The 27,778-nt window shown below is 43.7% G+C and overlaps 1 protein-coding gene across 1 annotated transcript in view; it reads left to right on the forward strand.

Annotated features, from left to right (window-relative positions):
- The window catches only part of tspoap1 (TSPO associated protein 1), a gene marked incomplete at both ends in the record, with an annotated part of 144,127 nt that overhangs the window by 94,621 nt on the left and 21,728 nt on the right, over nt 1-27,778 (forward strand). Inside the window, 15 exons of the mRNA XM_083641906.1 lie at nt 2,906-2,989; nt 3,404-3,493; nt 3,705-3,827; nt 5,215-5,319; nt 5,594-5,644; nt 6,416-6,448; nt 10,119-10,299; nt 12,388-12,489; nt 13,159-13,349; nt 17,052-17,158; nt 17,242-17,351; nt 17,441-18,316; nt 19,408-19,559; nt 19,762-20,232; nt 20,340-20,750. Coding sequence (XP_083498032.1) covers nt 2,906-2,989; nt 3,404-3,493; nt 3,705-3,827; nt 5,215-5,319; nt 5,594-5,644; nt 6,416-6,448; nt 10,119-10,299; nt 12,388-12,489; nt 13,159-13,349; nt 17,052-17,158; nt 17,242-17,351; nt 17,441-18,316; nt 19,408-19,559; nt 19,762-20,232; nt 20,340-20,750 — 3,087 coding nt within the window. The remainder of the gene's footprint in view (nt 1-2,905; nt 2,990-3,403; nt 3,494-3,704; nt 3,828-5,214; nt 5,320-5,593; nt 5,645-6,415; nt 6,449-10,118; nt 10,300-12,387; nt 12,490-13,158; nt 13,350-17,051; nt 17,159-17,241; nt 17,352-17,440; nt 18,317-19,407; nt 19,560-19,761; nt 20,233-20,339; nt 20,751-27,778) is intronic.

Here is a 27,778-nt window from a genome sequence, read left to right on the forward strand (position 1 = left end):
ACTGACATTTGTCATCAACAGGAAATTCTCGAATGTTAGAAAGTTATATTTCTTGATAATGTTACAGTAATGATAGCTGGTTTTTTATCCAAGATTCAAGATTTTTATTGTCACTCCGTAGTACAAGTATCACGTGTGAAATTCTTGTGCTGTAGACTCCGTTACAACATAGTGCAAAAAATAAAAATAAATAAATATAAACAAGAGGCAACAAGCAATAAAGCAGTAGACACGCCACAGACAGTGCGTATTCACTGCACATATGTGCAAATGGCATGAACATGCTTTAAACATAATTAAACATAATAACATTCTGTTAGGTGCAAATAGCATATACCTAATTAAACATACTATTGAACATTAGTCATACGTGATGGTAGCAGCTGCAGTGCGGTACAGTACGGCTACTACACTATTTGTATATGTTAAGGAGTCTCGTGGCCTGCGAGAAGAAACTGTCCCTCAAGCGATTTGTGCATGCTCTTGGGACCCTGTATCTCCTCCCTGAGGGTAGCAGGGAGAACAGACTGTTGTGGGGGTGGTTTGTGTCTTTGATGATCTTCAGGGACCTCCTGAGGCACCGCTGGTTGTACAGATCTTGCAGTTCTGGCAGCTCACATCCTGTTACGTGCTGGGCCGCGCGCCTCACCCTTCTTAGCGCCCTGCGGTCCATGGTGGTACAGTTCCCGTACCAGGTGGTGAAGCAGCCAGTCAGCAGGCTTTCAATGGTGCCTCTGTAAAAGTCCCTGAGGATTTTTGGCCTTAGCCCGAATTTCTTCAGGCGCCTGAGTCCGTGTAGTCGCTGTTGGGCCTTTTTGACAACAGTGGCGGTGTGGTTGGCCCATGTCAGGTCCTGGTGGATATTGACTCCCAGGTACTTGAAGCTGTCCACCCTTTCCACCACTGTGCCGTTGATGGTGATTGGGGGGTGTGCACCCCCCCCCCCTCCTTCTGTAGTCTACAATGATCTCCTTTGTCTTGGAGACGTTCAGAGAGAGGTGGTTGTCCTGGCACCATTGTTCCAGGGCCTCCACCTCCTTTCTGTAGGCCGTCTCGTCGCTCCTGGAGATCAGCCCCACGACCGCTGTGTCGTCTGTGAACTTCACGATGGTGTTCGAAGTTTGAGTCGCCACGCAGTCGTGGGTGTAGAGGTCATACCAGAAGGGGCTGGAGACGCACCCCTGTGGCGCTCCTATGCTGATGGTCAGTGGGGAGGAGGTGAGGTTGCCCACTCTCACCACCTGGCGGCGGTCTGTTAGAAAGTCCAGGACCTTCAACGCTTGCTTGAATAGAGTAAAGAGTGGCTGTGTCGTTGTTTTATTGGCCTGGGACCACGTAGTGGCACAATAAGACAGGTGTGATAAAATGAAAGAATGAAGATACAGTTTCGCCGCATCAGTGCTCAGCTGACCTCGACTTAATCTAAATTGCCGAAGATTACGTTTGACAGTCCCTGCAGTTTTCTTTATGTGCTTTATGAAGGAGAGGTTGCTATCTAAAATAATACCCAGGTATTAGGTATGAGGCGCTGTACACAGCGCATGTGCTGTACACAGTAGCGGTGGGAATCCCCAGATGCCCCACGATACGATATTATCACGATACTTAAGTCACGATACAATAGTATTGCGATATGTATTGCGATATATTGAGTATTGCGATATTGCAATATATTGTGATTTATTACCTTTTTTCAACTGCAAATGATGTCCCCAAAGGAAAAAACTTTGTCAACATCTGTTTTATCTAATGAAATACAGTTTCCAGTCTGTTCATCTCACTTCAATCATTTTTATTGCAGCAAAATGGGATTGTCAAGCAGACAGACTGACCAACACTGTCATAAAAACCTGTCATAAATGTTGCATGCAATTTTGTATAATAAAATATCACGATACTTGGCATTCGATACGATACGATATATTGCCCACAAAATATCGCGATACTATGCTGTATCAATCCCCCCCCCCCCCCCCCCCCCCTTCCCCTCCCCTAGTACAGGGTTCATGCGCCTGTGTGGGCTCCGTATTAAAACTCTGAATTCAAGCGTACAAAAAGTAGCGCCTGCAGGCTAATGACAGCTTTTTCGCTTTAAAGTTCTAAAGTTCCTGTACGAGATGCCTACTTTATGTACATGGCCTTATCTGCTATAAAAACATGAAGTTGGTACTGTACCTGCAGCCTAGAGGTTAATGCACATTTCAATGACATGTTTCTTCTTGGCCAAGGATATGGTCTGTTGTGGAGGAATGTCAATCACTCATTTTGCTCTCACAGGTCAACCTGACGATCACTTCTGCAGTCATTTCTGACAGCAGTAGAAGAACAGCACGTCCTTCATTAACACTCATTATTCAGGCCTTTAATGCTATGGCTGACAGACTATCGTGAGAGCAAATCAGGCCACAGACCATGTTTTAATTACCCAACACACACAGACACACACGCGCGCGTGCGCACACACACACACACACACACACACACACACACACACACACACACACACACACACACACACACACACACAAGTAATACTCGATTATGGTACTGTGGCCATGCTGAAATAAGCTGATTTATCCTATGCTGGTCCTGCATGTAAGCTGCATTTAGAATAATTAAAAGATGCTAAGCTTTGTAATACCTCATGGCTACCATGTCAGAGGTCAATATGGAAACTAAGGCATCCTAAAAAGAATGATGGCACTGACAATTCTTTGCCAGAAAATAATTTCTGATCGTTCTTCTGGGAACATATGTATATCCTGCTACTTGTTCCAGAGTTATAAAAAATCATATTAACCTTAAAAGATCCAGTTTCAGGGTAATAATGAGATGGTGATCAGATTTCTTGACCTATGAAGATGCAGTATAACTTGTCCTTGCTTTGTAATCATTGTTTGTTCAGGAAAGTGAGCTGTGCAAGAAGAGAAAAGAATGTGAAAACCTTGAGCATGAAGTAAAGAAGCGACAGAAGAGATGTCTGGATTTGGTAAGGAAGCTGCTCCAGTTTTTCTCTCTCAAAGTCTCACTAGCAGTCCTTGAGACTGTTTAGTCTGTGACGATCAGAGATGAAACGGCATGAAAATTTCATATCACGATTATAATGACCAAATTTATTGTTAATATGTCCTGAAAATGTTCAAAAAGTACTGATACACACACTGAAATCAATTCACCACGTCTGGGACATTGTTGCTACATTTGGTTGATGATTCACAGTATTTACCGTGTTTTTCAAAGGCTATAATCACAGTAATCACGGTTTTAATGATGATTAAAATTCGAAACTGTAATACTAACCGCCAGGAATTTTATCACGGTTTATCATCCCTAGTTATGATAGGGCAGATAATGATGACTTGGAAGAAATGGATTCTCCTTAATCTTGTGGTCTCTTGAACAGGAGAGCCAGCTTGAGGATGAGCGAGGCAAAAATGAGCAACTAAAGGAGGAGGCAGATCTCCTCAGGAGGAAGGCACAGCTGCTCGACCAGGTCAGCCCTCTCTAGCCCTTTACAAGCAATCTACTAGTCCTGCACATGTAGTTACACTGCCACTGTGTTGCTACCTTTACAAACAATCTACTAGTCCTGCACATGTAGTTACACTGCCACTGTGTTGCTACCTTTACAAACAATCTACTAGTCCTGCACATTTAGTTACACTGCCACTGTGCTGCTACAGCCTGTCTCTGTTGTTTCCCAGACTCGGGTTGAGAATGATGAGCTGAGGGAAGACCTCTCTGAAGTGACCGCTCAACACAATTCAGTTCTCGAGGAGAACCAGAGACTCCGTGCCAAACTGGAGAACCTAGAGCAGGTCATAAAGGTACAGCTGGGATCACACATTATCATGATTCTCAGTTTGACTCTTTGGAGCAGTTGATGTGTATGAAAGGCTGCACATTTGCCTGATGCTTTGTAGCAGTTGATGTGTATACATCAGATTGGCAATTAGGCGCCGCCACAAGTCTTTCCCCGTTGACTTCAATGTAAAATAGCACTACCCCAGAAAATTATAGAAAAATAACAATCAATCTCGTTTATTAATGACCCCAAAACACCATGACATGACCATATATTACAACTCGCCTGGCCATAGAATGGGCAAGATACATCAGAAATATGACTTTGACCCATCTAAAATCATGTGACTCATGTCACATATTTACATTACAGCCCCGGCTGGTCGTCATAGCGACCGCACATCTGCCCTCCGCCCATACCATAGCCCAAGTAGGCTATAACGTATAACGTTAAAATTAAATCCATACACGGAACTTTTAAAGTGGTTAGGAAATCCTGTTGCGTCTATATGACCTAACATGGGCAAGGAGACCATCGGCCAGGAGAATGGATATCAATTTGCTGTTATTTAGCCTACATGCATGCACTACGGGGAGAAGGGAAGCCACCTCGGCTTCCGCTGCGCGGGGGAGGCGAGCCCTTACGCTACGGGCCGGGGAGAAGGGAAGCCTACCCCGGCAGCCTCTCACCAGGCAAGACCGCGGCTTCACTAAACCCCCGCCTCCGGCCTAGCGGAGCCGAAGTTGTTCCCGAGTAGCAGACTTTTTCTCTCTCAAAACAATTGAAAACCGTCATGTTAAAGCTGAGCAAGGAGATCGATTTTATTTCACCAGAGCCAAAGGCAGCAACACAAAAGACTGATGGAAATAACAAGAGAATTAGCAACAGGGGACACCGGAAGTAGGTCAGAGACCGGTCATGAGTTACATGATTTTAGATAGGTCAAAGTAATATTTCCGATGTATCTTGCCCATTCTATGGCCAGGCGAGTTGTAATATATTGTCATGTCATGGTGTTTTGGGGTAATTAATAAACAAGATATATTCTGTTATTTTTCTATATTTTGTTGTTGTTGTGCTATTACATCACAAGTCAACGGGGAGAGCCTTGTGTTTTCCCCCTAAAAGGAGGTGGGAACATGTGGCGCCTACAAAATGACGTATTGCCGATCTGACGTATGAAATGCTGCACATTGCCTAATGACGTTTCTTCTATATGCACAGCATATGTTTCTTCTATACGTTTCTTCTATATGCACAGCATATGTTTCTTCTATACGTTTCTTCTATATGCACAGCATATGTTTCTTCTATACGTTTCTTCTATATGCACAGCATATGTTTCTTCTATACGTTTCTTCTATATGCACAGCATATGTTTCTTCTATACGTTTCTTCTATATGCACAGCATATGCGAGAGGTCGCCGAGCGAAGGCAGCAGCTGGAATTGGAACATGAGCAGGCATTGGCTATCCTCAAGTTCAAACAGGATGAAATCAAACGCTTACAGCGGGTAAGCACCACGGTCTCTTCTACAGTCTCCACATTTGTTTACCTATCATACAACTGCCCCGGCAGCACTGCCTGGCTGTGCTTCATTTAGAGAGACATATTTTCTTCTTTCACCTTAAGACGTCCAGCAGGAGGCAACCTTTGAGTACCAATAAAGCATCTAGTTTTGGCGGGGCATTTCTGACAGAGCTCACTGGGCGGTGAATTTGAATTTCTTAACAATAACCAGTGTTACATTGACTAATACTATAACCATCTTGTTTTCCAATCATCAGGCTCAGTTTTTCGCCAAGAGGGAACATGAAGGGGTGGTTCAGATGCTGGAGGTGAGTTACTTTGTACAGTATAAATCATCAGTCTTTCATACAAGATAAACAAATGCATTGACATGGATTTAAAATGCAGTACAGTTCATGGCCATGCAGTGGAGCACAGACCTGCTTTCCAAAAGTTTGAGACGACTTATACCAAGTGTTTCATTCAGCACCAACATCAGTAAGAGGAGGGTTGCTCAAACTCCCTAATAGTATTATTTTCATGCACTACTGCATCCCCCGTCTGACAAGATTCATTCATTATTGAAGGAGGCATGTCTCATCTCCCAACACCAAACAAAAAGGGAATAAATATTTAATGATCTTCCTCTCCTCGGTAGACAAAAGCCTTTCCGCTGCCACTGACTGAAGCAGCGTGGATACACAATCAGCTCTTTGTGTTGATCTAAACACCTGGCAGAGAAACCGTTGCAGAAAATACTTGTACTTTTGTAGCACTTATGGCCTGGAAAGATAACCGTTTGAACAGATGGTTTCTCCATTGCCAGTGTGAGTGTAGCACACCTTGAATCCAAAATGAATCTAGACAGACTATGACTGTTGAAGTCCCTATATGCCTAATTGACTACTTACTGTTTTAAAAGGATGAAAAAAGACAAGAAAGACTACAAAACTTACACACGCTACGAGAACTCTCTGAACATGCGAAACCTCATCTTCAAGTGATGACTCTATATGCCTGTTTTATTATGTTTGTAATTGTTATGCTTTGTGTATTGTTAATGGGGTGTGCTCCTAAATGAAGTGTGTATTTTATTTTAGGAGTTGACGCAGCTTGTGTTGCTGAGGGAGTTGGTAGAGTATAGTTGCTCCTGTTTTGAAAATGCTCACGTTTTCTTCCTTTTGCTTTGTCTCTCTCCTCCTTTCTCTCTCTCTCTCTCTCTCTCTCTCTCTCTGTTCAAACCCAACGCATCACAGGAGAAAGTCTCTTTCCCTCCAGAGAACCCTAACATACATACTTTTTTGAAATCTGTAAAACATTTTTTGAAACATCATAAGGAATGTGTGCCTTCATTCAAATGGCAGCTGTTGAGGGACAAGAGACATTCTCGTGATACGGGCTACTGACAGGACCTTCTTGCCGACCTGGACTCTGACTGCTGTGTTTCTAATTTATTCATATTTTTATCCTCCCAGACTCATTGTTTCACAAGCATGTTTACTTTTGTATACCTTTTTTGTCCTTTGTGTTATTTTTCTTGCTAACCAGAACACACTGGACTGCATGCAGGTACCGGCAACCCTTAGCCTCCTTGTCCCCCCAGGCCAGATTCCTGCCTCCCCCAGCCTGTCAATACAATCCCTGCCTTGTCAAACTCCCCAATGCATCAGTACAACCAAGTTAACATATTCTGTGTTGAAATGTAGTTATTATGTAGCTACTTCACTCTCTGAGAATCAGGAGTAACAAATCTGCCCTGCGGATTATATATATATATATATATATATATATATATATATATATATATATATATATATATATATATATATATATATATATATATATATATATATACATGTATATATATATACACACAGTATCATCATCATCAGTATATAAATGGGAGCTAGGGCTCTGTTCTCTGTCTGTTTCTCTGTCCCACTGATGACATCATCAGGGATGTCATGAATCCCAGTGATGATGTCATCAGTGATGTCATAAATCCACTGATGACATCATTAATGATGTCATAAATCCCAGTGATGTCTGTCCAACTATGATGTCATCAGTGATGTCATAAATCCCAGTGATAATGTCATCAGTGATGTCATAAATCCACTGATGACATTATCAGTGATGTCATAAATCCCAGTGATAATGTCATCAGTGATGTCATAAATCCACTGATGACATCACTGATGACATAATCAGTGATGTCTGTCCAACTGATTATGTCATCAGTGATGTCATAAATCCCAGTGATGATGTCATCAGTGATGTCATAAATCCAGAAGTCTGTCGAGGAGAGGAGAGTGGGAGAGAGACTGAGGGAGAGAGAGGAGAGGCAGAGAGACTGAGGGAGAGGGAGGAAAGGAAAGGAAGAGAGGGGGGGGGACTGAGGGAGAGAGATAGGAGACGTGCGCGCGCCAATAGGGCAGGCAAGACCACACAGCAGCCGAGCTGCGGGCAAGGCCGCGCAGCGGGCGAATGCGAGCTGCAGGGCCAGCTTGGCGAGCTGCAGCGGGCTCGCCCAGGAATCGAGTGCGCGTAGCGCGCGAGATCCCTAGTATCCCCACCATAAATGGGAGCTCGGGCACGTGTGTCTGAATCCCATAAATGGGCTCCCATTTATGTGTCCTCGGGCTCTGTGTGTCTGTCCCACTGTGATGTCCCACTGTGACATCATCCGTGATGTTATAAATCCCACTGTGACATCATCCATGATGTCATGAATCCCACTGTGACACCATCAGTGATGTCATAAATCACACTGTGACATCATCAGTGATGTCATAAATCCTACTGTGACATCATCCGTGATGTCACAAATCCCTGCACATGCCAATAGAGCAGGCGAGGCCACGCAGCAGTCGAGCTGCGGGCGAGGCCGTACAGCGGCCGAGCTTCGTATGCGAGCTGCAGGGCCAGTTCGGCGAGCTGCAGGGTGGGCGAGCGTAGGAATCAAGCGCGTGTAGCGTGCGAGATGCTTAGTTATATCTCATTTTTAAAGCGTTGTGTGGCCACTGGCCACAGAGACCCATTTGATACCGACTGTTTTTTGTTTTTGTTTTTTGGTTACTGACGTGTGTCTGAATCAGGCCACAGTCACATGAGAGCAGATAAGAATGTTTATGTGGCACAGTTATCAGTCAGTAGAGAAGGAGCCAGCACTCGAAGATGTCCTTTTGAGGGTTTTTATTCCTGTTTCAAAGTACAACGTACGCGTTTCAGCACGTAGCCTTCGTCAGCGCTGACGAAAACTTTTTTTATCCGGTGAGTGTGCGGGCTGATAGCTCCCCAGCTATATCTGTTTTGAACAGTTATCAGTCCCAACTGCACTAACAGTTAGCATAGGAGAATTGACTTGTGACTTTACATTCTGTATACAGTTTTTGACTATAATTTGTGGTTTATTCTGCACACAAAAGCATTGTATATTAGCAAGTGATCTCAGAGTTGTAGCGCTCTTTACCACTTGAGCACAGTTCATGCAGATAGATAATGCTTGTGTGCAGACTAGGCGAGGTGTAGGTGAGAGGTTTGACAGGAAATTGTGTTCAGACAGTTTCACACAGAGGCTGTGTGAGATCGGCCTGCCAGGAAACTCCCACCGCAACCGGAAGCAAAATCAGTCACTTATAGAAAGGGGCTAAGGCTAACCTCTGTAGTGTTCTGGCTCTGTAGTGGCTTTGCTAATGTGAATGCACTGTAAGGCAGGAGGACAACATGCAGCTCCTTTTCAACTACACCACTCTTCCAATTCTGGTTTTCACCCTATCCTCCTGTTTTTGCTTATTACCAAAAAGCTACCGTCTACAAAAGCCTTTTAAGTCTGCTGTCTGTCTTTTTGCCTCCTTTCTTTCATTTGATCCTTTAATTCATAGCAGTTTGCAGCTTGTAACAAATGTATAAACAGCAGTTTATTGTCTGTGTACTGCAGAAACCTAACCATATATCTCAAATTGTCCTATTTCTTTTACATCCTACATAGGCAGCAATGTATTGTTTTGTCTGCTTTTGTGTGTTCTTACTTTTCATGGCACCAAAATAATAATCATAACCATGTAAGATGGAGGGGGGACACTAGTCAGTGGGCTGGCTAGGAGAAAAATAATCCATATCGTCCCCCAAGTGCCGAAAGCTTTTCATGATCCTGGGACCAAGTCAAAGCACTGAAAATGTGTTGTAAATGTCAAACATGTACAGTAAATGTACAGAAAACTGAGCAGTTTTTCCACAGTTACAGAGAAATTGGCTTTTCGAAGTTTCTGCATGACACTGACAATATATAAAACTGAACTAGGTTACATCCAACACTATATACTTGTATATGGCTGATGTATGATGTACAATAAAGCCCTCAAGATTCACTTAAAAGTAGAAATCCGCCCTAAAACGTGCACTCCAATGATGACAATGTACTTGGCTAGCTAGCTATATTTCTATGCCTATACATCCAACTTTGATTGAAAGTTGAAGGAAGGTTCACACCTGTTCTTTGAGTGTTATCGAAAGTTATTCTGGGAAATGTTGGAAACCACTAACTAGTAGAGGTACATGAAGTGAAGTAGGTTGAGGCAAACTGGGTACACAAAAAAGTAATAAATAAATAAAAATAAAATACACAAAATGCTGTAGAAAACAACTCCGGGAATGCATTGAACATCACCAATTGATGATATTGAACGATGTAATGTGCATGGGTGGATTTTTCCTTTAAGTGTAATGATATTTAAAACAAAATAAAAATCCTGTATGGACACTGGGTTTATATGTCTGCTTTTTGTGTTAAACCGCCTGTAGACAAAGGTGCGAGATCTGGAGGAGAAATGCCGCACCCAGAGCGAACAGTTTGGCTTCCTGTCCCAGGAGCTGGAAAAGTTTCGTCTGCAGGCCTCCAAGGTGGACTTGTCTGGCAATAACCTCCTTACCAACTCCAGCCTCTCTGTTCTGACCAATGGGATGGGCCTGACTACAGAGCAAGGTAACACACCATCAAGGGCATGTATTTATACTCACAAACACAGGCCTATCACCCAGTGATACAAGTCAGAGCATAATATTAGTTGTTGAGGGTTTAAGCTCATTTGAACCAATTTATTACCCCAAATGTTATGTGTCGGACCCCGGTGAGAATAGCTGTAGCATTTTCTGCAGCTAATGGCAATCCTAATAAACTAAACTAAACAGATCCCATGCTGGGATTAGCTTTACTTCGGAAGATAGTTCCTGTTTTTTCATGTGAAATTCAGTTGTCTGAGAGGTATTCAAGAACCAGGTTAAACCAAATGATAGGAATGGTTTGGTTTCGTTAATTTGTAATAGCCGTAGTCATACGCACATCAGCACAATGCTACTGTAATGCTAAATAATTTGAGTAATAATGGCAACTGTGAAGAGCTTCAAAGTTGGGCTAACCTACTGTCAGTACAAACGGGTGTTGTTTCAAGCTGATTTTGAATGACAACCAAGCTTCTTTTAAGTACCTGTTTTTTTTTTTACTACTCTCAGACCAAAGAAATAATGTGATCATATATATACTGGATTGCTGGCCTTCTCAAATCAAGAGGATTGAATTTTTAAAGATAGAGTGCATAACTTTTATAGTGCCAAACTTTTGTCTCCCCCTTGTGGCGCTTCTGGCAGTGAAGGAACGTGTGCTGCATTATGTGTGGTGTCGGGAAAATGAGTTCCCGTTTCCTTAGCTCTTTGTTGTCACGCAAAAACTGGAAACAGCTATCAAACGTGTTGATTTACCAAAGAAGAACGACTTCCCAACTCGGGAATTTGGACAATCCGAGCAGCACATGAATGCAGCATTTGTCATAGCTCCACCGTGACTCGTTTAACTTCAGAATTTGAAACATTCTGTCCAATAACATTTGGAAGGCTTGAAGAGCCACACAACTGAATTGTTAGACCGGGCTCCGCTGTGCAGCGCAGTAATGTTGCCGGACGACAACAGATTGAAAACTCCGGTCTACTGTGGAATACAGTTATTTGGCAGCGATGGGCTTAGGCATTGTGGGAACTCGTTTAGCAATGGCTTGGATCTAACGGATGTTCATCTATGTAAAAGTTACGCACTCCAGCTTTAAGGTACTAGATACAGTAGATAGATACTTTATTGATCCTTTGCAGGAAATGAATGTCACCATGATGCAGCAATCTATTGAGGTAATACTTCTTTGAGGGCAACAGTAAAAAGAAAATGAAGGGAATGAGCAGGTTTTTTCTATCCTCTATTTTCTATCCTCTATCTTCTATCTAATAGTTACTGAGCTGCTCCAGTCTCAGGTAGATACCGACCAGGTGTGGCTCATTAACTATCTGGGAGGAACGAAAACCTGCAGGACCTGGCCCACGAGGACTGTAATAGAGTAATAGTAATGGCACATAAATGGTGCCCAGTTAACTTTTTATGCCAGCCGTGGCCGGAGGCATTATGTTTTTGGGTTGTCCGTACGTCCGTCCGTACCATTGAGCTATATATGTCGATGGTCCGTACGTCCTTCCGATTCTCGTTAACGCAATATCTCAGGAACGCCTTGAAGGAATTGCTTCAAATTTGGTTCAAATGTCCACTTGGACTCAAGGATGAACTGATTAGATTTTGGTGGTCAAAGGTGGCTGTGACCTCACAACCGCCTGTTTCATGCTAAAGTGCCATAGGGCTGAATAGCCACAGCACTGCACTGTGGGCTTCAAGGTATTTGTGCTTGTATGAAGTCTGGAGAGACATGGATGTAGACTGCTCACTTGTTGGCGGAGGCATACATCCGCGATGTGGTATTTCTAGTTTCATAGTTGTATCTCCATTGTGCACAGTAAAACGGTTTTAAGCCCAATTACGTACATTCATAGTGTGAGTAATATTTCCCTTTTGAAGAACTTTCCATATTAAGCATTTTAGAATATCTATTGTAATGTAATCCTAGCCACAGCAGGCCTTGATTTATGACAATCCAAATTCCTACTACTGTATATTTCCAGCTATTCATTAATTTACCACTGTTGGTCTATCTTTCCCTCCTCTTCCTTCAACCAAGTCAGTATGCCGTTTGTGTCTTAGACTCTCGCGGCCCATGGGATATGGCACCTCTGGGTGAAATGGCCTTCTGGAGTCTCGAGGGAGGTGACAGTCTCCCAGGCCCTGAGGGGATGGATGCACTCGGTACTCTCGCTGTCGCTCTTCTTAATAAATATGTGATGGGCACTATCAGAAAATAACTGCATGTTCTCACATGGCACCTCACTGCATGTTCTCACATGGCACCTCACTGCATGTTCTCACATGGCACCTCACTGCATGTTCTCACATGGCACCTCACTGCATGTTCTCACATGGTACCTCACTGCATGTTCTCACATGGTACCTCACTGCATGTTCTCACATGGTACCTCACTGCATGTTCTCACATGGCACCTCACTGCATGTTCTCACATGGCACCTCACTTGCAGGTTGCTGTCATGACCAAAAGTTTCATAGAGCCTGCTTACTGTAGGTCTGTCTATAATACACACAATCACATGAAGGTCAGCGCTCGAGGGCTGAGGTGAGCGACTCATTGTCAGTGAACTGTGGAACTAACTAAGCCCCTTAGTTCTTACCAGTACTGGTGTGACACACGTTGCCACAGGATGGTGAACTTTGACCTCAGCCAGATGGAGACAGAGGATTTTGCTCCACTGTTTAATCAGCCAGGTTCAACCTTCAGCCTCCTGCATGTCAACCACTGACCTCCCCCACCTAGCTGCTCACAGACTCTTCCAGGTTAGCAGAGGGAGACCCGGGGCACAGTGATGGATAATGTTCTATCCTCTTCCTCTTTCTCCTCCTAGATGTGACCGGCGCACTGCGGATAGCGGCCACCCCCCACGCTACGGGGCGGTCTCCTGTCACCAAGCATCGAGAGCTGCCCACCATCAGTATCAGCAAGTCAGGCTCCACCTCCAGCAAGTCAGAGACCACACACCTCACCCCCAAGTCTGACACCCACCTTAGTCCGCACAAGTCAAGCCCAACGCATGAGGTACCAGCTACGAGTTTTACTCATCACTTATTAGTCCCTGGTAGCAGTAACTCATTATAAGTAATTCATTCATACTAGTCATTACCTTTCCAGTACACCCACAAAATTGGCAGTTGTATCCACTAATCTGATATTTAGAATAGGTAATGGCAAAATTAACAATTTTAGTAACTCCTTACATATGACTGTATTTACATCCTACTTTTAGTATTATGCTTTAAGAGAATACACTTATTAGGCAATGTTATTAATTTATGAAGGGTCCTTTACCCAATGCAAAAACAATACTGGTAGTTCTTGCCTAAAACACTACAGTATCTGTTACCTTTCACAAGATAATAAAGATTGTAGGTTGAATAAATCCGGTCATATTCCTCAATACTCATCAGTGTTATGTCATTGCATGGGATTGCCTCCCTGCAGCTCTTCTTCTCTGTTCGCTTCTACATAGATGGGCAGATTGCTCATCAAGATTACCAAGATCGCCATGCATGAGTACATTGATTGTGTGGATTTGATGGATTAAAAAAGCCTCTCTAACCTCTCTGACATCTCACACATCACTGCAGGCTATAGCTGAATATACCAGAGCTCGCTCTGCTCATACTGCATGAGAGAAACAACACTGCAGACTATAGCTGAATATACCAGAGCTCGCTCTGCTCATACTGCATGAGAGAAACAACACTGCAGGCTATAGCTGAATATACCAGAGCTCGCTCTGCTCATACTGCATGAGAGAAACATCACTGCAGGCTATAGCTGAATATACCAGAGCTCGCTCTGCTCATACTGCATGAGAGAAACAACACTGCCGTCTATAGCTGAATATACCAGAGCTCGCTCTGCTCATACTGCATGAGAGAAACAACACTGCAGGCTATAGCTGAATATACCAGAGCTCGCTCTCCTCATACTGCATGAGAGAAACAACACTGCAGGCTATAGCTGAATATACCAGAGCTCGCTCTCCTCATACTGCATGAGAGAAACAACACTGCAGGCTATAGCTGAATATACCAGAGCTCGCTCTCCTCATACTGCATGAGAGAAACAACACTGCAGGCTATAGCTGAATATACCAGAGCTTGCTCTCCTCATACTGCATGAGAGAAACAACACTGCAGGCTATAGCTGAATATACCAGAGCTCGCTCTCCTCATACTGCATGAGAGAAACAACACTGCAGGCTATAGCTGAATATACCAGAGCTCGCTCTCCTCATACTGCATGAGAGAAACAACACTGCCGTCTATAGCTGAATATACCAGAGCTCGCTCTGCTCATACTGCATGAGAGAAACAACACTGCAGGCTATAGCTGAATATACCAGAGCTCGCTCTCCTCATACTGCATGAGAGAAACAACACTGCAGGCTATAGCTGAATATACCAGAGCTCACTCTGCTCATACTGCATGAGAGAAACAACACTGCCGTCTATAGCTGAATATACCAGAGCTCACTCTGCTCATACTGCATGAGGGAAACAACACTGCAGACTATAGCTGAATATACCAGAGCTCGCTCTGCTCATACTGCATGAGAGAAACAACACTGCAGGCTATAGCTGAATATACCAGAGCTCGCTCTGCTCATACTGCATGAGAGAAACAACACTGCAGACTATAGCTGAATATACCAGAGCTCGCTCTGCTCATACTGCATGAGAGAAACAACACTGCAGGCTATAGCTGAATATACCAGAGCTTGCTCTGCTCATACTGCATGAGAGAAACAACACTGCAGACTATAGCTGAATATACCAGAGCTTGCTCTGCTCATACTGCATGAGAGAAACAACACTGCAGACTATAGCTGAATATACCAGAGCTCGCTCTGCTCATACTGCATGAGAGAAACAACACTGCCGTCTATAGCTGAATATACCAGAGCTCGCTCTGCTCATACTGCATGAGAGAAACAACACTGCAGACTATAGCTGAATATACCAGAGCTCACTCTGCTCATACTGCATGAGAGAAACAACACTGCAGGCTATAGCTGAATATACCAGAGCTCACTCTCCTCATACTGCATGAGAGAAACAACACTGCAGACTATAGCTGAATATACCAGAGCTCGCTCTGCTCATACTGCATGAGAGAAACAACACTGCAGGCTATAGCTGAATATACCAGAGCTCGCTCTGCTCATACTGCATGAGAGAAACAACACTGCAGGCTATAGCTGAATATACCAGAGCTTGCTCTCCTCATACTGCATGAGAGAAACAACACTGCCGTCTATAGCTGAATATACCAGAGCTCGCTCTGCTCATACTGCATGAGAGAAACAACACTGCAGGCTATAGCTGAATATACCAGAGCTCACTCTGCTCATACTGCATGAGAGAAACAACACTGCAGGCTATAGCTGAATATACCAGAGCTCACTCTGCTCATACTGCATGAGAGAAACAACACTGCAGGCTATAGCTGAATATACCAGAGCTCGCTCTGCTCATACTGCATGAGAGAAACAACACTGCCGTCTATAGCTGAATATACCAGAGCTCGCTCTGCTCATACTGCATGAGAGAAACAACACTGCAGGCTATAGCTGAATATACCAGAGCTCACTCTGCTCATACTGCATGAGAGAAACAACACTGCAGGCTATAGCTGAATATACCAGAGCTCGCTCTGCTCATACTGCATGAGAGAAACAACACTGCAGGCTATAGCTGAATATACCAGAGCTCACTCTGCTCATACTGCATGAGAGAAACAACACTGCAAGCTATAGCTGAATATACCAGAGCTCACTCTGCTCATACTGCATGAGAGAAACAACACTGCCGTCTATAGCTGAGTATACCAGAGCTCGCTCTGCTCATACTGCATGAGAGAAACAAGTTGGAGCTGTTGGCAGGTTGCTGGCCTTTCATCTAGTCGGCCTCTAGTGTGCCTACACTTCTATCAAACTGATATTTTGTGAGACAATCCACTGGCTACAGTGGATTATGAAGGTTATAGTATTGTAGTTGTGATTATCCTTAAAACGGTTTTCTCAGGGAGCTATAAATATGCAGCCTGTCTTGTTGCATTGTGTGTAGCCACGGTATTTGTAAATCCATCTGCTACTGGTTCAGTGTGCTTCTATACAGACAATTATGTATGTCAGTTATGTCACCACATCACAAGAATATTATATATACAGTACAGTATGTTTGCAAACAGAGATTGGAAGTAACTAATTGCTAGTACTGTAGATATTGTGCTTGACTAAATTTGTTGAAATTTGACTAAATGAGGGGGGGGAAACAAGTAATTTGTAGTCAAACAGTGATTTCCTTTACAATAATTTATTTTCAATCAAGACTGTTACTTAATGGCCTTTTTAAAACTAAATAGCAGACAGTAGCTTTCTCTAATGTTCCATTAGGTAATTTAATTACTATTGGGGGTAGGGGTAATGTACTGACAAAATGTACATGCGTTTCAATCAAAAGTAAGTATTTTATTACTTACTAGCTATTGCCCAAACCCCCACTCTACAGTAACTTCTACTTGAGTAAAATTTCACTGAAATAACTTTCCTTCTACTCACATCTATCAGTAGGTTCCACCATGGTCCATCCGGATCTACTGATAATGTTGCTGTGTTGCATAATTTAGCATAGTAAGCATATTTGTCATCATAAATAGGAATCCTCTGCCTTAGGGTCCCAGTGGTTCACCGTCTGTCTTTGGTGTCTCCAGGTGGACACGGCCAGTGAAGTGGAGGAGCTGGACATTGACGTCGCCCCGGCACCTTATACAGCCAACAGAGGAGCAGCAAAGCTTCAAGTTTTCATTGCAAGATACAGGTAAACGTTGCAGTCTTTATGCATGCTAAGACAACAGTTTGTTAATATGTGATAATAACGACTGGTGACTTAACTTTCTGCAGCTATAACCCATATGATGGCCCCAATGACAACCCAGAAGTGGAGCTGCCACTCACTGCAGGAGAATACATCTATGTGTATGGAGACATGGATGATGATGGTTTCTATGAAGGTAAGCCTCAGCTCTGACTCATCTCATTTGATTTTCTTCCAGTTAATATTTGTGTCTCTGAGATTGTATTTTTCTGTCCCTCCTTTCAGGTGAGCTGATGGATGGACGGAGAGGGCTGGTCCCCTCTAACTTTGTGGAGCGCGTTTCTGACGACGATGTCATGAGCACGCAACATCCAGAGACGGGGGACATGTCCCATACCTCCCTGCTGGACAGCAGCCTCCACAGTGCCAGCCTCCAGCACCACCTTCAAATGGGCGTCAATACCTCAGAAAGGGCAGTGGCATCTGCAGCTTCTGGCTCCACCTCTGCCCCCTCCGCGTCAGCACCGACCTCCGCTGTCCCAGCCCCCCTTACTAATGGCCTGGACCTGGATTTAGAGGAGGTGGGAGTGGACACTGTGCCTTACCCACGTAAGCTCACCCTCATCAAGCAGCTGGCCAAGAGCATCATCATTGGCTGGGACCCTCCCCTGGTGTCAGCTGGCTGGGGCAATGTGTGGAGCTATAATGTTTATGTGGACCAGGAGCTGCGGCTCAACGTGCCCTTCGGTGCCCAGACCAAAGCGGTGCTGGAGAGGCTAGACATAAACCTCAAGGCCTACCGCGTGTCGGTGCAAAGCTTGACAGAGAAGGGCCCCTCAGATCAGATGCGCTGCAGCATGCTGGTGGGGCGCGATGTATGTGTGGCACCCACACAGCTGCGTGTGGACAGGATCACCGCCACCTCCGCCAACCTGGCCTGGCTGTCCAGCAACAGTAACTATGTGCACATTGTGTCCTTGAATGAGGAGGAGTGTGAGCTGGTGAAGGCTGGCTGCTACTCACTGTGCCTCAATAACCTCTTGCCCAGCCTGCATTACACAGTTAAAGTGGAGGCGCGGCCACACCGCACGCCATGGGAGCTGCCTGTGGAGCGACGGCAACACAAAAGCGCTAGCATCACCTTCACCACACTGATGGCAGGTCAGGAGTTTCATTTATTTATCAGCTGTTCTAGACTTGCTGTTCTACACTTACATGCAGCATGGTGGCTCCTGAGTCAATCTGAATGAGCAGAATGAGAAATGTCTGATGTGCCTCGTATGCTTCGCGTGCTTGCCTGAGGCTCACGAGCTTTGCTCACTTGCCTGCGCAACTGTCATGTGCCCCGCCTTATTATAGTAGTGATATACTGTATATACAGTATACCATTAATACTTCACATATTATGTAGTAGGAAAACTCATCCATTGACTTGACAAGATCAAGACAAGTAGTAAAAATGAGGTCTAGTAGAATCTTTCTTGCAGAATCAGGTTGCTCAGTCCGCTAATAAATATTTTTGATTCTTAAAAGCTCACTTTTCTATGGGATCAATTGAATCGATTGATTGATTGATTGACTCTATTAATGGATATAGAGACAACAACAAGATCCAAGGGATAGCATGTAAAAGTGTAAACACTTATTTCCAACATGGTCCCCGATGTTCTAAAAACAGGACAGACAATAACAGAAAACATATAGTCATCTAAAAATCTGTATCAAAAATCCCCATCACAAACATAAAATAGATTTAGACACCAATAAATATGGTACTTGAAAAGAAACCTATCCTAAAATCATCCATTATTAGTCACACTCAAAATTGCATTAGAAACTACATAAACACACTTAAAAAAAAATAAGACAATCATCACAGTAAAACACATTATACTCACAGGACCCGCCAAACTTAGGCCTACTAACCTACCCAGTCACTTTGCTCCAGAGATGAGCAAGGACCCGACCTCTAAAAACCCCTCTAGACTCTGAGAGTTTGATGCCTAGTGGAAGGCTGTTCCACAGTAAAGTCCCTGTGTAAAAAAAGGAGCACCGAGCTACACCGTTCACCCGTGGCACGAGCGCACACTGGCCCTGGTGTCGTGTCCATGCTGGGTATGAACCATGCCTATATGCGAACCCATGTAGTGTGGAGCAGTAACATTTACAATACAAATCATTTGAGGGAGAAAAAAAACTTGCTTTTTATTTGTTGCATGCCGCTGACTGTGGTATGATGTTAATCCCTGCAGGTCCCCCTGATGCTCCTCTGGATGTACAGCTGGAGCAGGGCCCTTCCCCAGCCATCGCCCTCATCAGCTGGCTGCCTGTTACTATAGATGCTGCTGGGACCTCCAATGGGGTCCGTGTCACTGGATACACCATATATGCTGACAAGAAAAAGGCAAGAATACAGTATTCTATGTTGGTCTTTGCAGTTCTTTACAATTAAGCAGGGCATTGCTATTGGTTTGCTTGGAAAGTGTGACTATATGCTAACTTTTGAAAAACATATTTTATGTCTGGCTTTTTTGGCAGTTGACATTCCATTTTATAATGGTCATGTGAATGGGGTGTTAAGTTTGTTGCTGTCATAATCTTCCCAGGTGCTGGAGGTGTCGTCCCCCACGGCGGGCAGTGCACTGCTGGGCCCATCTCAGATCCAGTCTCTGCAATCAGCCCAGGAGCTCACTGTCCGGACCATGTCTGCCCACGGGGAGTCCTGTGACTCCCTGCCAGTCAACGTGCCCTCCAAGCTGGCTGCCATCATGTCAGGCCCAGCCACCGCCGCCCCAGTCGTGCCAGCCTTCCCCTGTGCCCCCACAGATCCCACCATCCTGCCCTCATCGCCCCCATACTCTGCTGCCAAAGTCTCCATGCTGCCCCAAACTTTGCCATCAGACGCACATGCCATTGGCCTCAGAGTGGAGGTTCCTGCCAACTCTCCTCACACCCTCCACTCAGAAGCCCTTCTCTCATCTGCCTCATTTGTGGAAGCCTGGGCTGACCCCTCATCCGCTGCTGTCTTGGCAGTGTTTGAGACCACGTTACCTACAGCCTCCATAATCACGCAAGCGGTAATCCTCACCTATCAAGAGACCACAGTTAATCTCATGTCATATTTCTAGATTTACAGAGTTGATTGAATGGTGTGGGATTGAACATGTCCCTTTCTTGTCTGCAGGTTAATGTGACCTCACCCACCGCCTCAGAACCAAAACCACCACCAGTGGCAGCACTGGCATCGGCCCTAGGATCCGCACTGGCATCAGCACCGGTATTACCACCGGCGCCGGCAGCAGTGTTGGAGCAGTGCAGAGACACAGAAAGCCCTGGAATGATACGCCCTTTACCATCTATCACAGACTTCCTTGACGAATCCAGTGCCAAGCTCAGGACCCCTGAGCGTATCCCCACCCCACCCAAAGCCCCAATTTTAGACCTTGTTAGCCCTCAGGACATGCATCTCCTCCGACCCCCCAACCCTTCACCACTGGAGTCAGAAGTAGGGGACGAGAGAGAGAATACCCGCTTGGTGTCCATCGAGGAGTTCCTGAGACAGGAGCAAGAGCCAGTGTATGGCTTGAGGCCGCAGGTTAGTTTTTTGTTTTGTTTTTTGTTTTACCTGCCTCCGATTAGCCATAGTCCAGAACAACAACAAAAAAATCTGGCCGAATCAGAGAGGCAAATATTGAAACATTCCACCTCCGATACGATAGATCTGCAATATGGTCCCGCCCCCTTTTAGGGGGAAGACACATGCCACTCGCCATTGACTTCAATGTAAAATAACACTACTAAAACAAATCATAGAAAAATTACAGAATTAATTTAGTTTATTAATGACCCAAAGACACCATGACATGACAATTTCTTAACACATTCACTGCCAACAGTTTTTTTTTACTGTAGGTAGCTTCTGCCAAGGTTTTTTTTGAGGATTCTGGCTCATCTTTCAAGAGCCAAGGATTATTTTCTGCTAGGAATTTGTGAACACAAAATATCTCAAAAGAACTAATAGAATGTGTGCTTTCTCTGTCTAAAAGAGTTAGTTTGTAGAGTTAGTAGTTATGTAGGCATTAGCAGTTGAATACAGCATGGTTTCAGCGTCTGAGAAGAAAAGCTGAGAAAAATGCATTTTTGTGAAATTCGATAGAACAGTCACTTTAACTATTTATTTTTGGCATCAGTGAGACATCAGACATCTAAACAATAGTTCTTTGAACAGTAATTTCCTCCATAACAGCACCCTCACCCCCCTCTCCTCCAAACTCCTCCCTCCGTGGGTGTGTCTCTGGTGGCTTTGCAGCGTTTGTCACAAGCGAGTCTCTCCTGACTGTCTGTGCTGCCTGGCTGCTGGCGGCCGCTCTTTGGGTGAGTCTGGATGGGGCTCGTTTTTCGGTTGTGAGCTCAGCTGGAATGAAGCTGCGTGCGATTCTGGGCTTTCTGCCGGTGTTTCAGTGTGTTGCACCCATAATCTATTATGCAAATTTGCAATCCCCCACCGCCAGCTCCCAGGGCGAAAGCGAAAGCGTTTTCGCCAATCCATTTTCATGAGAATGGCTTCCTCACGCTGCTGTTTTTGCTTGGCTTCGTCTAGTCTGGAGAGCACTGTCGCCACTTAGTGGGTCGGTAAAATAGATTATAACCGTTCAATACCTCCCATATTTTTATAGGAGATGTAAAAGGGTTTGATCCACGTCCCACCGTCAAAAAAAAAAAAAAAGTTTTTGACGAGATATCTCGTCCACGGCAGTCAACCGTTGGTTTCTGCTTGACGAGATATCTCGTCCACGGCAGTGAACGTGTTAAGAAATACATCGCAAGATACATCGGAAATATTACTTTGACGCATCTAAAATCATGTGACTCGTGTCACATATTTACATTTCAGCCCTGAGCCAAGTAGCCTACAATGACGCTGGGCTCCACTACAACAGCATTTAAAGTAGGAAGGCTAAATTAGCAACAGGCGGACACCGGAACTAGGTCACAAATGGGACATTTTTTATTTCTTTTAGTCCCTACCCCTCTCCCTCAAGAGGCTTGCCTTTTGTCAGGTCGCCATTGTAAATAAGAATTTGTTCTTAACTCATTGAGTGCCAGCCACTTTTGGAGAACGGACGCTCCCAGTGCCAGAGTTTCAGAGCGTTTTCAGTGATTTCTCGAGGCCCACAGAATATTGTGTGATATTACTATGTAAACACCGAACACGCAAAAAGAACAAGGAGACTCTATTGTATCATCAGCAAAAAAAAGTTTATTGATACCATTTTCCGTTCTTTAGTTATCAGCCGGAGAAGATAGGTCAAAAACAGCAAAAACAGGCATTTCCATCTAGAAGCTGAGATATTCAGCCTTTTGTGAAATGAAGCATTTCAAGCACATTCACTGACTCTAGCTAATATTTTCTGATGTAGTGACGTGGTGTAGTTGTGTGCTGCCCTGCGTGCCCCACCCCCCTCTCCCCCCCTCAGCTGCAAACTCCTCCCCACACTAGTAACACACAGCCTCACGCACCCAGCGTCTATTTTCGGAGTGCTTTTTGTGCGCCGCCTCCCAGGCAGCGCGACACAAAAAAGCCACACCGGACTGCAGGGAAAGGTTTGGCTTTTCAGTGTCGGCTGCTGCTTTTCTAGTGGCTAATCGTGTGAAGAAACTATGCAGACAGACAGACAGAGGCAGAGGAGCTCAGTTGTGTGCGCGGATTGACTGCTGTTGGCAGGCACCTTCAGCTGCAGCCAGAGCAATCTACATGGCTCTGGGCTGCAGCATGAGCGGTTTCTCTTTGATCACGGGGCTTTTTCAGGCTGTATTCCGGACATTTCTCTAATCTGGAGAGCACTGTCGCCACCTGATGAGTCCGTAAAATAGGTTATACAGCTTCAATAGCTACAATATTTGTACAGGACATACATAAGGCTTTGATCCACGTCCCACCGTCAAAAAAGGCAATTGACGACAGCTATCGTCTTTGGCACTCTACGTTACTAATTACTTTGACGACAGGCGTCGTCATTGGCACTCAATGAGTTAATGACTTGCCTGGTTAAATAAAGGTTAAATAAAATAAAATAAAATACAAATTGTCATGTCATGGTGTCTTTGTGTCATTAATAATCTAGATTAATTTGGTTATTTTTCTATATATTTTTTTGGTACTGCTATTTTACATTGAAGTCAACAGCAAGAGGCTCGTGTTTCCCCCCCAAAAGGGGGCAAGACCATGTGCCGCCTACAAAATGACGTATTGCCGATCTATCGTATCCTCTTACACTGTTTAATTACCTCCATCAATACTCTTACACTGTTTAATTACCTCCATCAATACTCTTACACTGTTTAATTACCTCCATCAATACTCTTACACTGTTTAATTACCTCCATCAATACTCTTACACTGTTTAATTACCTCCATCAATCTAGTTGGCCGGGAGGTCATATTTCCCCGTCTGTCTGTTTCTCCACAGGATATCTCAAAAAGTTATGAACGGATTTGCACAAAACTTTGTAGAAAATTATTACTGTAGTTATTTGTAAAGTGTTGTAATTGACTTTTTGATGTACCCACCTTCCCTCAACCTGCCTCATCTAGTTCTTACTTAGTCATTTCCTACATTTCCCACAATGCCTTTTGACAAGCCCAAGATAATGTGCCTTAACTTTTACTCCATGGAGCTATGGGTTATACCTGTAGATGGAGAGCGCAATGGTGATAGTGCAATGAGTAGTAGTAACATTTTTTCATGCCTCCGCCAGTGATAGCCGAGCCGGAGGCATTATGGTTTCAGGTTGTCCGTCCGTCCGTCCGATGTTCGTTAACGCAATATCTCAAGAACGCATTGACGAAATTTCGTCAAATTTGGCTCAAACGTCCACTTGGAGTAAAAGATGAACTGATTCGATTTTGGTGGTCAAAGGTAAAAGTTTAAGGTCACTGTGACCTCACGAACGCCATTTTCTAGCTCGTTAACGCAATATCTCAGGAACGCCTTGACTGAATTTCGTCACATTTGCCTCAAACGTCCACTTGGACTCAAGGATGAACTGATTACATTTTGGTGGTCAAAGTTGAAGGTCACTGTGACCTTCCCAACGCCATTTTCTACCTCGTTAACGCGATATCTCAGGAACGCTTTGACAGAATTTCTTCACATTTGGCTCAAACGTCAAAGTCTGGACAGACATGGATGTCGACTGCTCAATTGTTGGCGAAGCCATATATCCGGGGTGCAGTTCTAGTTTTAGTCTTGCTCCTTGCACAAAAATGCAACATGTCTTGTGGGTGCACTGCATTCTGGTTTATTGAGGCTACTATGTGTAAAGAAATTGATATCTCCTCTTCTACGATGGATTTCTTGATTCAAAATGTTGAATCTCGAGTGAAGCTCTTTAATGTTAAGAGGCTAACACCAAAACCTGACTGCCATTAAACTCCACTGTAGCTGCACTGGAAATTACTAGTTATCTGTTGGAATGAGAAAAATGCATCACCAAACAACAAAATGGGCTCTGAAATGCTAGGTACATCATCAATAGTTGTTATGCATGGGCAGAAATGGCAGTTCAGCGGATACAGCTGGCACGTCGACACAGAGACACTGTGGCTCTGGTGCAATAGAGTTGAGGCCTTGGTCTTGACACAAGCAAACCTGTATGGAACAAAGCAACAGCTTTAGGAAAGAGGAACATAGAGCAAATATTAGGTGTCAAGGTATGCCAACGCGGCAGTTTCTCAAGATTACAAAAAAACAAAAACATAACTGAAGCATACAAGCTTCACACCCTGAATGTGGATATTATTGAATGAGAATTTGTGGGATAAGTGTCACCCGAAGCGTAGGTGTAGTACAGTATGTGCATGTAGTAGCTGAACCTGATCACTCCTGAGAACTGATCTGAAACAGGGGTGATTCTGGGACACAATAACTTATTGTTGGGGCATTTTGAGGTGTTGCTGAGTCACTGGAAAATGTATGTAATCTGTTTAAAGCCCCTGGAAACCTAAATCCACAATAACCTTCTACAGTAACTATGTAATTTACGGTCTTATGTGCATAATAGTAAACATCTAAGTATTAGACATTGATTTCAATCCAAATCCTAAATACTGCCATTTAAGTTTTGTACTGTTCCTGATGTTGGGTTTGAAGTGGGCATGGCTTATGCTCAAGACTTATTACACAATAAGCTCCACGAACCAATCAGGCTGAAGTACCTCTATCCTGCAAATGAATGCATCACAATGTATCAAGTTGTGCAGCACACAACCTTTTTCATAGTTTTGAAACCTAATTGTGTATACTTGGCTACATTTTGAATCGTTCAAATTTGGCTGGGTCAACAAACAACACATTTTTGTGGTGTGACAAACTCAAACTCAAAACACACATTTATTTTTGGTTTCCAGGGGCTTTAATAAGAAAAACCTTTACCATCTCAAAGGTGAAAATTATTTTATAAAATAATAAATTATTTTGTGAAGTCATGAACAGTTTATTAGAAATGACCTGTTGCATTGATCTGAGAGACTATCATAATGTCCCCAGATTAGTATTAGTCTGTCATATCAGTTTGGGAAGTGAAAAGCATTAAAATATACTTGACTTACTTTCTTTCATTTGTAAGCACCTGCTGTTTTGAGCAAGCAACCTGTGAAAACATAATTGACCTATCGCTAAGTCCCGCCCCAAATGCAGACGAGCAAATCACAGCGCGTGTAGCTCCACAATACACTCGGACAAGCTGAGCCTAGAGCTCCATAGAGAAGCATAAGAAATCAGGATTCTCCTCTGGTTTTATGGTGTTTCATACAGTTATAAGTAGAAAAAAATGGTAAAACAATGTGCATGGGGGTAAATGCAACATTACGAGGTATCCTGGGAGGCCAGGTAATGGATAATAAGAAACTAGTAAGCATAGATCCACTCACATCCACAATGATGCTGCTGTTTTGGACGTTAAATCTACAATCATGGTGACAGTGAGATGAGTCTTCTCCCTCATGATCTTCCATGATCCAAAGGTATCATGATAATCATCATGGTATTCAGAAAGTCAGCAAAAGAAAATGCTGAATTATGCGAGTTTCCAGCCATTACGTTATGCGCGTAATGGAGTTGGTTGAAGAGGAGATACATTGATTGATGTGATTAAAACATCATCAGACACTGTATATGTATATGTATATGTATATGTATACATGTATGTATATGTATATGTATATGTATGTTATATTACCCCAAACAATTTTGTGTTGTTTGATCTGTAGTGTGTCCTCATGTAAACAAAAAGAAAAACCAATAAAAACTTGGTCACAAAAAAAACCATCGTCAGACACCAGACAACCTAAAACAAGGGAATTAATCTCATTCCCCAAATAAATGTGAGGTAGTCTAAAGAGAAAACATGATGGAAAAAGTGGTCCGCTGTAGGCTATGCCTCTGCTGATCTGCTACACCCATGCGTGCGTGCCGTTGTCTCGCTATGAAAAACATCGACAGTTCGACACTATTAATTTAAAGTTTCTTGATTATACAGAGGTAGGCCTACATGAAATAGATTGCCAGGTGCCCCATCTTCAATTCAGCACATATATAATCCACGGAGAGGTTACTCTAAGTGAATAAAATGTCAATTCTGGATGTCAGTCGCCTGTTATCCCCACTGGTTATCTCGCTGTCTTCCTTCGTTAAAAGTGCATGTTTTGATTACAGATTTGCTAAAGCCGTTTCCATGCACGTCGTATCGCTAGCTTTAAATGTTGTACATCACCCTCCATGGCATAGTTAAGTACTTTCTGATGGTTTCTAGACAATATCAGGCCTCAAAAAGTTGTTTAGAGCCTCTTGGGATATAACTTTGACAGTGACGGCTGCCATTTATTCTAGTCAGCCTGCCCTGTGTTTGTCCCAGGTTTGTCCGAGTGAGCATGGGGGGTGGGGCTTAACGATAGGTCAATTGTATCCTGAAAGCACATTATAGAGAATGAGTTCCTTTGTTTCGTATATAGATGTAAGGCCACCCCAGTATCTTATCCATCTACTGCTGTACCTGAAATATAAATTAATATACAGTAAATCCATAGTACAGCTTAATGCTTAAGTTTGCCTAAATTAAACCTTTGGATTTATTTCATATTTGATGTCTGAAGCCTTGTAATCTGGTGTAATCCAAAATTGCCAAAGGCTTTCTATCCAGAGCAACAGAAAGTGTCCAATAATAGCCCTTTACCATCAAGCCCCACCATGTCAAATCAGTCCAGGTGCATTGTCCTGAATGAGGCAGGATGCAGCATTGTTGAATCAGTTATAACACATGCAGACATGAGACAGGAGAACACATTGTCCTGAATGAGGCAGGATGCAGCATTGTTGAATCAGTTATAACACACGCAGACATGAGACAGGAGAACACATTGTCCTGAATGAGACAGGATGCAGCATTGTTGAATCAGTTATAACACATGCAGACATGAGACAGGAGAACACATTGTCCTGAATGAGGCAGGATGCAGCATTGTTGAATCAGTTATAACACATGCAGACATGAGACAGGAGAACACATTGTCCTGAATGAGGCAGGATGCAGCATTGTTGAATCAGTTATAACACATGCAGACAT

The sequence above is a fragment of the Poromitra crassiceps genome (genome assembly GCF_964638095.1).
Source record: "Poromitra crassiceps genome assembly, chromosome: 1".
Classification (NCBI taxonomy): domain Eukaryota; kingdom Metazoa; phylum Chordata; class Actinopteri; order Beryciformes; family Melamphaidae; genus Poromitra; species Poromitra crassiceps.